This window comes from Sitophilus oryzae, unplaced genomic scaffold (genome assembly GCF_002938485.1).
Source record: "Sitophilus oryzae breed Bouriz unplaced genomic scaffold, Soryzae_2.0 scaffold_1059_pilon_pilon, whole genome shotgun sequence".
NCBI classification, from domain to species: Eukaryota; Metazoa; Arthropoda; class Insecta; order Coleoptera; family Curculionidae; genus Sitophilus; species Sitophilus oryzae.
Window position 1 is genome coordinate 2303566 of NW_022145681.1, and position 13664 is coordinate 2317229.

General features: G+C 30.0%; 1 protein-coding gene across 1 annotated transcript in view; it reads left to right on the forward strand.

The window, feature by feature from the left end:
* Nucleotides 1–13664, forward strand: part of LOC115876632 (synaptotagmin-7) — a 656049-nt gene that overhangs the window by 520720 nt on the left and 121665 nt on the right. The window contains exon 2 of the mRNA XM_030892482.1: nucleotides 8588–8599. Coding sequence (XP_030748342.1) covers nucleotides 8588–8599 — 12 coding nt within the window. The remainder of the gene's footprint in view (nucleotides 1–8587; nucleotides 8600–13664) is intronic.

Here is a 13664-nt window from a genome sequence, read left to right on the forward strand (position 1 = left end):
TGAGCTTAATACGGTTAGCATTAGGCACAAATATAAACCTAAATTAAACGAAGGTTATATCAACTATGTACCTACTAGTAAACGTCCAAGACATGACAATTAATTATTTTACTGAGAGAAATAGATAAAACTCGTACATATCCCTTAGTATCTGATTCAACTACTGTTTCAAATTCTGGTTCGCTACATCTAGAAATTAACAGATGCCAAAAAATATACCAGATGGAGTATTTAGGTGGAATTTCATATACAGGGTTTGGTTGGTTGATTATACGAAAACGGAAAGATGTAGAAACAAAATATTTTATGGGTATATGTGGAAAGGCAATGTGCATAATTTAAAATTATTTTCAAATGTACAGGGTGTGTCAGAACTAAGATCCATACCTAAGTTATATTTTTTCTTATGGAACACCCGGTATTTTATTTCATTTTTGGATTCTTGGACATAAAATAAGGCGTATAAGGGTTTAATATGTCTAAAAGCTTTGATTTTTGAGATATTTAAAGATATTTAAATATGCATGGAAGATATTTAAATATGCAGCAAAATATGCAGCTAAAAGATTTTTAAATATGCAGCAAATAATAAAGTTCGTTAACACCTTGTACATTACTTTTCAGAATTAAATCTGGTGCTGACTTTCTAGCTAGAGAAATAAACTTTACTGAAAAATTTGGTTGCTTCCTTAAATGTATACAGGGGTATCAAAAATTGCTGGTCTATTTTAACTATTTATTTTACATAAAAACTTCGTTATTTCAAATGCAACACTATGTATTTTTTTAAATAAGTTGAAGCATATTTAAATGCTCTCTCAAACTATATTAGGGTTTCCTATACCTCTCTGGCTCAGATTTTGAATAAAAAGGGATTCTTCAATAAAACTGTAATCAAGCCGGCTTGCGTCGCCATGGCAATTTTCTAGTGACACTTAGTACCTATTTTCAAAATCGACATTAGTTTATAGACTTTATTTAATTTTATAACTGTTTACTTTTACTTAATTTACCTATAATTGTTTAATAAGTAAGCATTTATTATTTTGTCAAGAAAAATAAAGAGGTAGTTCTTTGATTTACATTACGATGACTTGTAAATATATTGGATTTTCTATAAAAGCACCAAATTAAGGTAAATTTATTTTCTTCACTTCCAACGACATGTTTCTGCCTAATAGATTTTTCATATACCTACTACACTATCAGCTCTGCGAAATAGGCAAAGTAGTTTTTCAAAGGAACGGTTATTAAGAAGATTCCTATTTGGATATCTTTGAGCATAAACCCCATAAACCCTTCAGGCCAACAAGCAATTGTCCTCACAAATTAAAATAACTAGTAACATATGCATTCCTTCCGCCAGCAGATATTGCTGCATTTTTCTTGATAAAATAATAAACACTTACTTATTAATATTATTGTAGGTAAATTAAACAAAGATAACCTCTTATAAATTTAAATAAAATCCATAAACTAATGTCGATTTTGAAAACAGCTGCTAAGTGTCACTAGAAAATTGTCATGGCGACACCAGCCATCTTGATTACAGTTTTATTGAAAAATCGATTTTTATTCAAAATCTGAGCCAGATAGGTATAGGAAACCCTAATATAGTTTGAAAGACCATTTAAATCTGCTTCGACGTATTTAAAAAAATACATATTGTTGCATTTGAATTAACGAAGTTTTTATGTAAAATAAATAGTTAAAATAGACCAGCAATTTTTGATATCCCTGTATACATTTGAGGAAGCAATCAAATTTTTTAGTAAAGTTTATTTCTCTGACTTGAAAGTCAGCACCAGAATTAATTCTGAAAAGTAATCTACAAGGTGTTGACAAACTTTTTTATTATAGCATGCATATTTAAATATCTTTAAATGTCTCAAAAACCAAAGCTTTTAGACATATTAAACCCTTATAATAAATGTCTTATTTTATGTCCAAGAATTCAAAAATGAAATAAAATACCGGGTGTTCCATAAGAAAAAATATAACTTTGGTATGGATCTTAGTTCTGACCGAGGTTCTGACACACCCTGTACATTTAAAAATAATTTTAAATTGTGCGCATTGCCTCTCTACATATACCCATAAAATATTTTGTTTCTACATCTTTCCGCTTTCGTATAATCAACCGAGGCGAATGAGGTGCGCCACCCTGTATAGTCTTTAGTTCCTAGAATACTAGTATAAATGCGTCTAAATAATAGAGACTATAAATATAAAATGTCACCTGTCATGACATACAGCTCTAAAATGTGAACATAGACAAAAAGATAGAATAGATAAGACAAAAGGCCCAGATAACAGATATTGCCTACAGAATTAATCTCTCGAGTAGTAGTGAACTGGTCACCTATGCAGAAGAACAACTAACAAAACATGAATGATCCAAATTTTACAGGCATTACAAATTTTACATAAAAATATGTCAACCCTAATTTACAAACATACAAAAAAACTTTAAATGAAATAGATAACGATTCATCGCAAGTCTAAAATATTTTATGTCAAATATTTATAAAAATTTATAAAAAAAAATATTTTTACGTTATTAGTAGCATAACTATGGAGGGCCACTGAAATAAATGTAATTTATTGGCATTAATAATAGCGGTTAAACAAAGGACACAGGAATTTCTTAGCACATTACCGTTGAACAAAAAGAGCGAGAACGTTTTAATTACACTCAGGGTAGGTATAAATAATTACTTGCTGTAAAATATGTTTTCATTTCGGCTTTTGTATTTATTATACGAGTAGGGTAGTCAAAGCCATTATGCTATTTGTTTCTTTTAAGATTAAATCTTAACCATTTTATTATTATTAAAATCTGAAATAATAATAATTTTTCTCACGTCTCAAAAGTGGGAGGACAATTTGTGTTTTTTCATGTTTAACAGAAATTTCATAAGAACATTTTACGCTCAGATACAATAAAAAGCCACGGAAGCATTTTCGTCAAATTTAAAGTATTATATCTGAAATCGTGGGTACATAGAAACTAAATGAATCTCGGACCCCCATTGTGTCAGGTTTGGTTTGCGTAACATTGTGTAAGTTGTAAAATGTTTTTGAAGGGGGGTTAATCACCACGGCCTTACAGATCTATTGTGTGCCCCCTACTTTCTTGAGTTCTAACGAGTTATAACTCTTAATAGTATCAGGGCTTTGACAAAAGCCAAAATATGAGACGGCTTCATAGAGGCTAGTTCTCCATCTCCGATGTCAGGCGTATCAAAATTTGTGTAAGTAAAGCACGAATGGTTGTCGTCTCGGCGCCCTCAGTGACGAAATGTTCTGGTGTTTCCCCGTTTCTCCACAGAATCTACATCAATCTACTGAGGTTTTTGTTGAGGAGATAGTGTCCTGTTAAAACCCCGCTCCAATCCGAAGTTTGTTCTTACTTAAATCAAGAAAAAACTATAATTTTTCTCGGTCGTAAGTTCTGAGAAATTTCTTCGAGTGTCTTAGACCGTTGGAGGATTTCCATTCTAGATTCTTGAGTTCCACTTTAAGTTGATTTCCACTTGGAAAGTAGAACGGTTCTGGTCCAGTTAGTGGAGTGTTCGCTCCTTTTCTAGCTAGATCGTTTGTTTTTTTATTGTTTTCCATCCCTTGGCGAGCTATTATATAATTTGAAGTAAACAAAAACAATAGAAGTCCCAAATTCTTTTAGGTTTAATACCTATTGAATTATGTCTACTACATTCAAAGTGAGTACATAATTAGAAATTAAAATGTAAATTTATGTAAAAATTATATTGTATGTAGAGAATAGAGAGATGATCTAAATAATTATCCACGGTCAGTTATTGCAAAATTGAATAACACACAATATTCTCTCCTTCTCATCTAAGTTTCCATAATTTGACGGGACACGATTATCCAGAAGAATCAATATTTTGGGAGGTTTTTTTCAAAATAAATTTAGTTTGATAATTACATTATAGATATAAAATGTTATTGGAAATACTTAAATGGAAATGGAAATACTAAAATGTTCTTATATACAGGGCGAGTCTTAAATAAGTGCAAATATTTTCGCTTTACCGTTTTTCAAATAGGTCCAAAATAATTGTGTTATTGTTATTTTACTTTGAAAATTAAAAAAAAAGAATTCTTGCTTAAATTTTGAGAACCCCTGGATTTTTTCTGGGTTTTCTTTCTTGAAAATTTAATCTAGTACTATGTTATTATCTTTTTTTAACTAAACACTAAAAAAATCATAGTGTTTTTGGGATCCAAATGTTTTTTTACTACCTCTAAAAATATTTGCACTTATTTACTAATATATTGTCAGATATGGAAATGTGAATAACGCCTATGATTTTTACTGTAGCTCTAGTAATGAAAGTTGCATCGCCTATAAACAATATACCAAAAATTACGTTCAAAAATAAATGTTTAAATTTTATATCGTTTTATATCGTCATTTGACGTGTTGTTCAAAACAGTGCGCTGAATTTAATTGTTATTTCTGAATAATGATTTTTTGTATGCAACACTACAATAAAAATGTATAACAAAATAATTCGATATTACAAAGCATCATCCATCACTTTCAATATTTCGCGTATGAAATTTGAATCGGCACAATAGAGGTTAAAATCCATCAATCCGTTCATTCTTTTTCAGGTTTTTAATCAATAGTGCATGCCACATTTTTATAATACATACAAAAACAAATATTTTATTAATTTATGTCTGTCTATTTTTTCCGTTTTGTTTTTATTTAAATGTTTTACGATGAGGTTATAATTTGCACAAACCTTGACTAAATTAAAAAAGTAACTTGGAAAAATGAACTTACCCAAATCGTATTTTTAATCATATCTCAATTTATCGAAATGAATTTTTATTGAAAAATGGTGGCTCATTAACATATTTGTAAAAAGCATTTTTTAAGATACGTGATATTTCGAGTCAAATTATCGTTAAATTTATGACCATGTCACTCTAGATTGAAATTTAAATGCCATTTTTTAACTGGAAATGTCAAAAAGTTGTCAAAAGCTGTCAAAAGTTGACATATGATGTCATTCTGTTCAGAGTGTCAGTTTCTATCGAATAAAGTAAAAAATACCGAGAATTTTATTTGAAAATCAAAAGTTGTAGTCATTTCCGGTTAAAGAGGAAAGCTTCATTCAGAACTTCGCAATTAGTGGAATAAATTAGTGGAATAAATTAGTGGTTTCAATTACACTTTATACTTTTTAGTTTACGATCACTCATAATGTTTAAAAAACAATTAATATTAATAGAATCTTAGCAACAGCTTGCGTTAGTCAGTTGTATCCATAGAGAAAGCCTAAAATTTAGCTGGTAAAGCAATCAGCTTTTGATTTCTAACCACAATTTCTCTTGCCGGAAGATAATCAATGGTCAAAATGACATGTCGCAAGTATAATTAGTGGAAAAGTCAAAAGTTTGATACTTAAAGCTTCATTCAGAACCTTCCAATTAGTGGAATAAATTAGTAGTTTCAATTACAAATTAAAGGAACAAACTTCTACGCTAATTGAAACCAGTAATTTATTCCACTAAGTACGAGGTTCTGAATGAAGCTGAAGTGACCAAAAATAATTGAATGTCGTTTTTTATCTGACACATTAAAAAAATTATAGGGGTGAGCCACTTTTGAGAAAGAAGTGGGAGTTAAGTATTAAAAAATAGAAAAAAGTATTTAAAATACTGGATTTTGGTTTTCAATTTTAACGTTTAACATTCCATTCAGCTCCATTCAGTCATAATGTGTTAATTTTATAGCCATATTTTGAGCCGTATATTTGTATATATCTGTCTAGTTTTTATTATGCTCACAGTTCAAATTTTATGTACAATTATGAGATTATTATGTCAGTATTTTACGATAGATATGATTAGAGCTCTAGCACCAGAGCAATGTAATTTTAGCTGAGTTATTTTGGAAGCCTGCCAACACACATTGGCACAAATTATTTGAAAAGCGATATCCAGAGTTTAGCAAATCAAAATTCCATAATATTTAAACTTGCTAATTTTAATATAATATTGTATAATAAGTATATAATTAAAATATACGCGTTATTGCATTGAAATTGGAATTCAATATGAATGCCATTTTTTAATAGATTTCACAATTAATTGTCGACCTGACAGGAATTATCATTGACTGTTATTTCAAAGGCCAAAGTATTGAGATGAACCGCCTATTTAAAAATAAACATATTTCTTTAAATTGAAAACATTCATTTTTAAGACTTACTTACTTACTGCCATTACTCGCTGACGAGTATTTGACACGCAGCAGAAGATGGTTACGCAAGGCGTTTCCTGTCATCAGCTTTTTTGTGACTGAAAAGCCCGATACGTGATGTTATCTTTCTTCCGCACTCACGACATTCAAAAATCTCATTACTTTGTTGCCTTTTTACTTTTTGGTTGTCGTTATTATCAGAATTCACAATTCTCCTTCATTGCGTTCTATTGTGCACTGCTTCCTCCCACTTATGCTGCATACTTATCCCCTTTAAGTTTTCATGAAAAACATCCTTGTATCTTTTGAGTTGTCCACCCGGTTTCCTCTTACCTTCTACAAGTTCACCGTAAAGAAGAGATTTCGGTAGGCGGTTTTCTTGTATCCTGCATACGTGGCCAGCCCATCTTAAGCGAGATTTAGTAATCATGACTTCAGCGCTTTCGCAGCTTGCTTTTTGAAGGACTGATACGTTTGAGGCTCTGTTGCAACTTGTTTAATGCGCAAACCCAGGTTTTGCTTCCATATAACATGGTATTACTGGTCGGTACACTGCAAGTTTCGTTTTTGTGCTCAAGTCATGATTGTAGAAAAACCTGTCTTTTAATTTCCAGAACGCTCTTGAGGCGCAGCTGATTCTGTGCTGAATTTCAGAGTCGATATTTGCCTTTTCCGAAATCAAACCGCTGAGGTAATTAAATTCCGATACATATTCCAATAGTTCTTCTCCGATATTTATAGCACTGTTATGATTTTCCGGGGGAGTGCATTTTTAAAACACTCTGTATACGTAAATAAAATTATTGATTTTTAAAATATTATTCGCAAACTAGGGAGAGAGACAAAAAATAACAGCGATAATAGATGTTAGGTAATAGCAACGGTTATTGCTTTTAGACTACCGTTCGATACGCATTGATGTTTTTTTGGTTTGTAAGATTGTGGGACAAATAATGTTATTAAAGGTAAAGTAAACGTGTTTTCCCATTATTTAACTAGTGTTAACAAAAGGATATATATTTTATTTTCTTGTTAACATATTCTGTGTTAAAGCTTTTTCTGATTTATTTCATCTGAGAATTATATTGTAAAACGTGTTTATGTATTTAGTGAATTCGATTATGCTGTGAATAATTTTCAGTTTAAAATTAAATCTAAATGCAATCGTTTACTGTCCATTCGTGCCGATGTTTTTGGTTCAGTATGACTTAGTACGACAATAAGGGTCTTGTTTAGTGTACTTATATTTAGCGTTTGATTTACATAACCTATTCTCCTCAAATTTCCTATATTGCTTCTATGGAGCGTATTTGAGGTAAATTACAATAAAAAATGTTTTTTAACACTACGTAGGTTTCTTTATTTTATTTAAATTGTTTGTTATACCACAGATTAGGTATCCTATAAGTATACAGATAAAAATCTTGTCCCTAATTCGTGGTACGAAAATTGTTTTTTATGACGATGAGCAAACGAGTAAATTTTCTTATGCGCAAAAATTAACTCCCGTTTAAACAGCGTAATAACTGGGCCGGTCAGGCGCTGTGCACAATTTTAGATGCCATAAGTGAGCGTGCCTGTGCGCAAACTAGTAACCTAACTAGTGCGCGACTCCGAAAATTGGAACCACGAAAAACAATGCTTTTGACGATAAGTTTATAATCTGTATAATCTGTGGTTATACAGTTGGCCAAAATATTACCTCTTCAACTTTGTGAAGAACGTTAGACGGTTTTACATATTATAAATAATATGTAAAACCGTCTAACCTCGATCTTTTTCCGTCAATTGTCTATACCGCCGGCGGTAATTTAGCCAGTTCGATAACTTTAAATGAACCAAAAACCCTATGTTTCTTCAACAAAACCCAGCATATAAGATGAAATTTTCTCAGTTCTCTCTCTTCCTCTATTTATATACAGTTACAATAAAGCTACAATAGAGGCTTCGTCATAGAATTTTGATTATACTATATATGAGCAACTTTCTTTTACCCTATAATATAGCGTCTCTTTTTGAACATAATATATTACTTAGATACATTTCTGTTCACGATATTACAATACTATTCTATTTAGCCTATTTACAATATTAGGACAGTTTTAAATAAACTATTAATATTTATCTAAACTAGTTTATTTGTTGATGGTATATTCAACTATCCTTATATATTTTTACGATATTAGAAATCGATGTATCACTCTCTAAGAAGAATTATTTAAATTTAAAACAATAATGCTATCTTTTACTCTTGACTTATTATTATGTTAACAACTTTACTAATGATTTTTTTTTCTTTTCATGCTATCTTCTTCCAACGACCGTCTTGATTGGGACCTACAGAGCTCAGTTAGAGTAAGTATTTTAATTAAGTTTTCTCAACTTCTTTTGGCGAAAATGTTTATTTAGTAAACCAAGAATCGCAAATTTCTATCTCGCTATAAAATGTTCTTGTAACTTACCATGATGGTTAATTATTCGTAGAAAGCTGTGTAAATTGTTTAAGCACTAGAGAATTTTCAGTCAATTTAAAATTTACAATAGCTATTTAATAGGTTAGAAGTTTGTCAGTTTCTCCCGATATTCCAATGTTATTTATTTTTGAAATCACTATTTACTTTGTATTACTTTGTATAAAAACACTTTTTCAAGACACAACTTTTTTCCAAATTATAATATGTATGGTGTGCTAAATTTGGTTAATAAATATTAGTATATAACTGTATTCTATTTAAAAAAATATTTATGTGTTCAAATAGTTATCGATAATACATACAACCTCTAGACGTTACTAAGGTAATGTGTTATTTATTCTACGCAGTGCGGTATTTTTGTTTAAATTGGATTCAAGGGGGGCGGGGGCATCCCTATCTTATTTATCCATTATGTTAATGTATATTTTCTTTTACTGTTCTATTCGATGTATTTTTTTAAAGAGATGTTATTTATTGTTAGTATAGATGTGCATGTTATTTACTATATGTACCGGGTGTCCCATTAAGAATAGCTCTCGGCTGTATCTCGGAAAGTATTAGCCGTAGGGCTTACGGGAAAAAACATTTATAACTAAAGGGGCTATGAGAAATTGCTGGAAATTATTTTCAAGTTTATAAAACGGCCGCTAGGTGGCGCAACTGCTATGGAAAATAAGAAAATATTTTTTTTACAGAATTTTGCCTAGATAATGGGTACTATAAATAATAGCTTCATAATCTTCAGTAAATATTGGATTTTTTTTTGTTAGAACCATTTTCCCCTATCTGCTAAAATAAAGTGGTGGGGGAAGGTATCTATATTTATTTAAATGTTAATAACTCCGGACTGGATGATCAGAATCCAACAAATAAGGGCTCGTTTGAAAGAGCGTTTCGTGCTCTATATTATACCATAAAAATAATAATAATAATAAGGTGTTGAACGTAGACGCTAGGGGGCGCTTTCTTACAATTTAACAAACAGCGCGTTTTTTTTTAAATTAAATACGACAGTACGTGTTATTTTAGCTGATAGTAGAGAGTAGTAAGAGCTTAAAAAGTCAGCGAAACCGCACCTTGATATCTTCTTTCAAACCAAAGATATTAGCAAAATTATAATAAATACCAAAAAATAAGCCCTTAATTACCTTATTTTTACAATACAGTATCAGTAGCCCTCTTGATTAGGCCCATTCTAACAAAAAAATAAAGATAGAAACAGTTAGTTTATTTTAAAATCGACGAAATACCAGAATACCATAATACCAGATGTATTAATATCTAATAATTAAGATATTAATAATAGTGAACAAGAAACGATGATTCAGTGAAGTTATGGTAGGCTTTGGAAAAAAGTTGCTTTTCGCGTAATAGTATAAACGTCAAATTGTTATTAAATCAATATTTTGATAGCATTAGCAGCGTTTTTTATCTTTTAAATGCTTTTTCAAAATGCCTTTATTATTTGAATTAGTTGAAGTTGTTGGCATTTTAAAAAAGCAATCAAAAGATAAAAAAGGCTGCTAAGACTATCAAAATGTTGATCTAATAACAATTTGACGTTTATACTATTACGTCAATAGCAACTTTTTTCCATAGCCTACCATGACTTCACTGAATCATATTAGCAAAATTATAATAAATACCAAAAAATAAGCCCTTAATTACCTTATTTTTACAATACAGTATCAGTAGCCCTCTTGATTAGGCCCATTCTAACAAAAAAATAAGGATAGATACAGTTAGTTTATTTTAAAATCGACGAAATACCAGAATACCATAATACCAGATGTATTAATATCTAATAATTAAGATATTAATAATAGTGAACAAGAAACGATGATTCAGTGAAGTCATGGTAGACTTTGGGAAAAAGTTGCTTTTCGCGTAATAGTATAAACGTCAAATTGTTATTAAATCAACATTTTGATAGCATTAGCAGCGTTTTTTTTATCTTTTAAATGCATTTTCAAAATGCCTTTATTATTTGAATTAGTTGAAGTTGTTGGCATTTTAAAAAAGCAATCAAAAGATAAAAAATGCTGCTAAGACTATCAAAATGTTGATCTAATAACAATTTGACGTTTATAATATTACGTCAATAGCAACTTTTTTCCATAGCCTAGCATGACTTCACTGAATCATCGTTTCTTGTTCACTATTATTATAATATCTTAATTATTAGATATTAATACATCTGATATTATGATATTCGGGTATATATCGTCGATTTTAAAATAAACTAACTGTTTCTATCTTATTTTTAGGTTGGAATGGGCATAATCAAGAGGGCCGTGTTGTAAAAATAAGGTATTAAGAACTTATTTTTTGGTATTTATTATAATTTTATTAATATCTTCAGCTTGAAAGTAGATATCAAGATGCGGTTTTCGCTGACTCTTTAAGCTTTTACTACTCTTTATTATCAGCTAAAATTACATATACTATTGCATTTAATTTTTTTGAAAAAACGCGCAATGTTTGTTAAATTGTAAGACAATGCCCCCTAGCGTCTACGTTCAAAAGCTTATTATTATTATTTATATGGTACAATATAGAGTAAGAAACGCTCATTTAAACGAGCCCCCGCTTGTTGTATTCCGATCATCCAGTCGACAGTTATTAATATTCAAATAAAAACAGATCTAACCTTCCCCACCACTTTATTTTGGTAGGTAGAGGAAAATGGCTTGAACAAAAAATATTCAAAATTTACTGAAGATTATGAAGCTGTTACTTATAGTACACCTTATCTAGGCAAAATTGTGTAAAAACTTCATTTTCTTATATTTTGTTGCAGTTGCGCCCCCTAGCGGTCGTTCTACAAACTTGAAAATAATTTCCAGCTATTTCCCATAGCCTCTTTAGTTATAAATATTTTTTCCGCAGCCGCTACGGCTAACACTTTCCGAGATACAGCCGAGAGCTATTCTTAGTGGGACACCCTGTACATAATATGTCCCCGGGTTGTCTTTACAAGATGAAAATCTTTTTTATTATTGATATTGAGAAAAATGCATTCTTTATAAACATTTTTGTTTGTTCTAAAAGGGTTAATCCCGTTAACATGAAAATATAGTTGAATTTTTTACTAAAAATCCTAGTCCTAATGTCTAAAAATCGTCTTAAAAAATGTGTTTCTATGGTAATATAAATTTGCTTTGATTCTTTAATAGATTTATTTAGTTTAATGCTACGGTAAGGGTGATTATAGTTATCGAATGATATTAACAACAGCAAAGAATATGACGTTAATCAAACTTAATAATAACCATCTATCAAAGAATGTAGGTAATCGAAATGATATTACCATAAGAAACGCCTTTTGACTTCATCAATCGTATCATAGACTTCATTGGACGTCAAGCATATGATGATAATATATTCTTAATTTTCTCTAAAACGGTATGGAAATCTGAAAATGTATAAATGAGATTAACCATTTTAGAACAAGCAAACATTTTTATGAAGAATGCATTTTTTCATAAACAAGAATCAGAATATGCCTCAACCCACTCTCTGAAAATTAACCCTGAGGAAACAAAGGTACTGCTTTTTGCCCCCAAAAAGATAAGAGAGTTTATAGAGTCTAATGTTTTTTTTTCAATTTGTATATCATTAAAGGCATTTAGTATAAATATAAATCGATTTTACAGAGTTGTGTCACAAAAATTTGATTTTCTTAAAAAAAACATTTAAACTTTATTTCTTATTGATAATTTTTATGTAAATTCAAAAACAAATCATCAAGATTACTTTTCATTTATATGTATTATTAAAGTTGTCCCACCGTTTTAGTCTATAAATGTTAAAAAAATATTTAAAGTATACTGATCTCATTAAAAAAAATGTTCTTTATTACAGATACGTCTAATTAACTTTTGATGTTATATAAGTAGGTATGGCCTTACTTTGGGCAGACAGCCACATCCGGTCCAGACACCTAATTCCAGGAACCCAATCAGATAAGAACATGTAAAATACGTTAATAAATAGTAATAAACAGGTTTGAGCCGCGGTGAGCCGCTTTTGAACTGCTTTGAAGAGCTTTTAGTTTAAAACAACAGACCTGTTCATTTTTTGTTTAGACCTGTTTATTTCTGTTTTAAAGCGGTTCACCGCGGCTCAAACCTGTTTATTACTATTTATTAACGTATTTTACATGTTCTTATCTGATTGGGTTCCTGGAATTAGGTGTCTGGACCGGATGTGGCTGTCTGCCCAAAGTAAGGCCATACCTACTTATATACTATAAATTTTCATTTTACAAAAATATCCAGTATATCCTTTATACACAAGTTCATCCTTTGTTATAATCTAGTCTTCTAGATTTAAACAAAAGATAAACAAACTGGATCTACGGGATATGCTGTAAATTATAATTAATATTTTAATAAAATATTCACTGAAATATTAATTATGGATATAACCATACAATTTAAACTATTTTGAAATACTGCAATATTCTTTGTATCTAACTTGAACAAAGATCTATTGTTCAGGCAGTTGCTCTTTTAACTGGGATTTAAGCAATTCTTTGCTTACGCTTAAACAATTTTATCTCTAGACGTGTCTTCGTTAAACTAGCACAATATTTGCCGCAAAGACTGAAACTTGTTTATAAAGAAATTGAAACTATGCTAGATTATCTATTTCTAAATTTAATGAAAAGTTTATTTTATTTTCATCCTCTAGATGGATTCTAATACCAAATTGATATTCAAAGAAAAATAATGATGGAAATAGAAATTTTTCTTAAGTGTGTTCAATAAGAAGATAAGAAACTCTTAATTTAAAATTAGGAAATAAAATTTTTTAATTTTAAATATTAATTTAAAATTAATATTTAAAATTAATTCGATTAGAACTTAAGTTTACGATCATTCACAATGTCTAAAAAACACAATTAAAATTAATAAAAGTCGCCACTCTTCCAAAATTCTTTT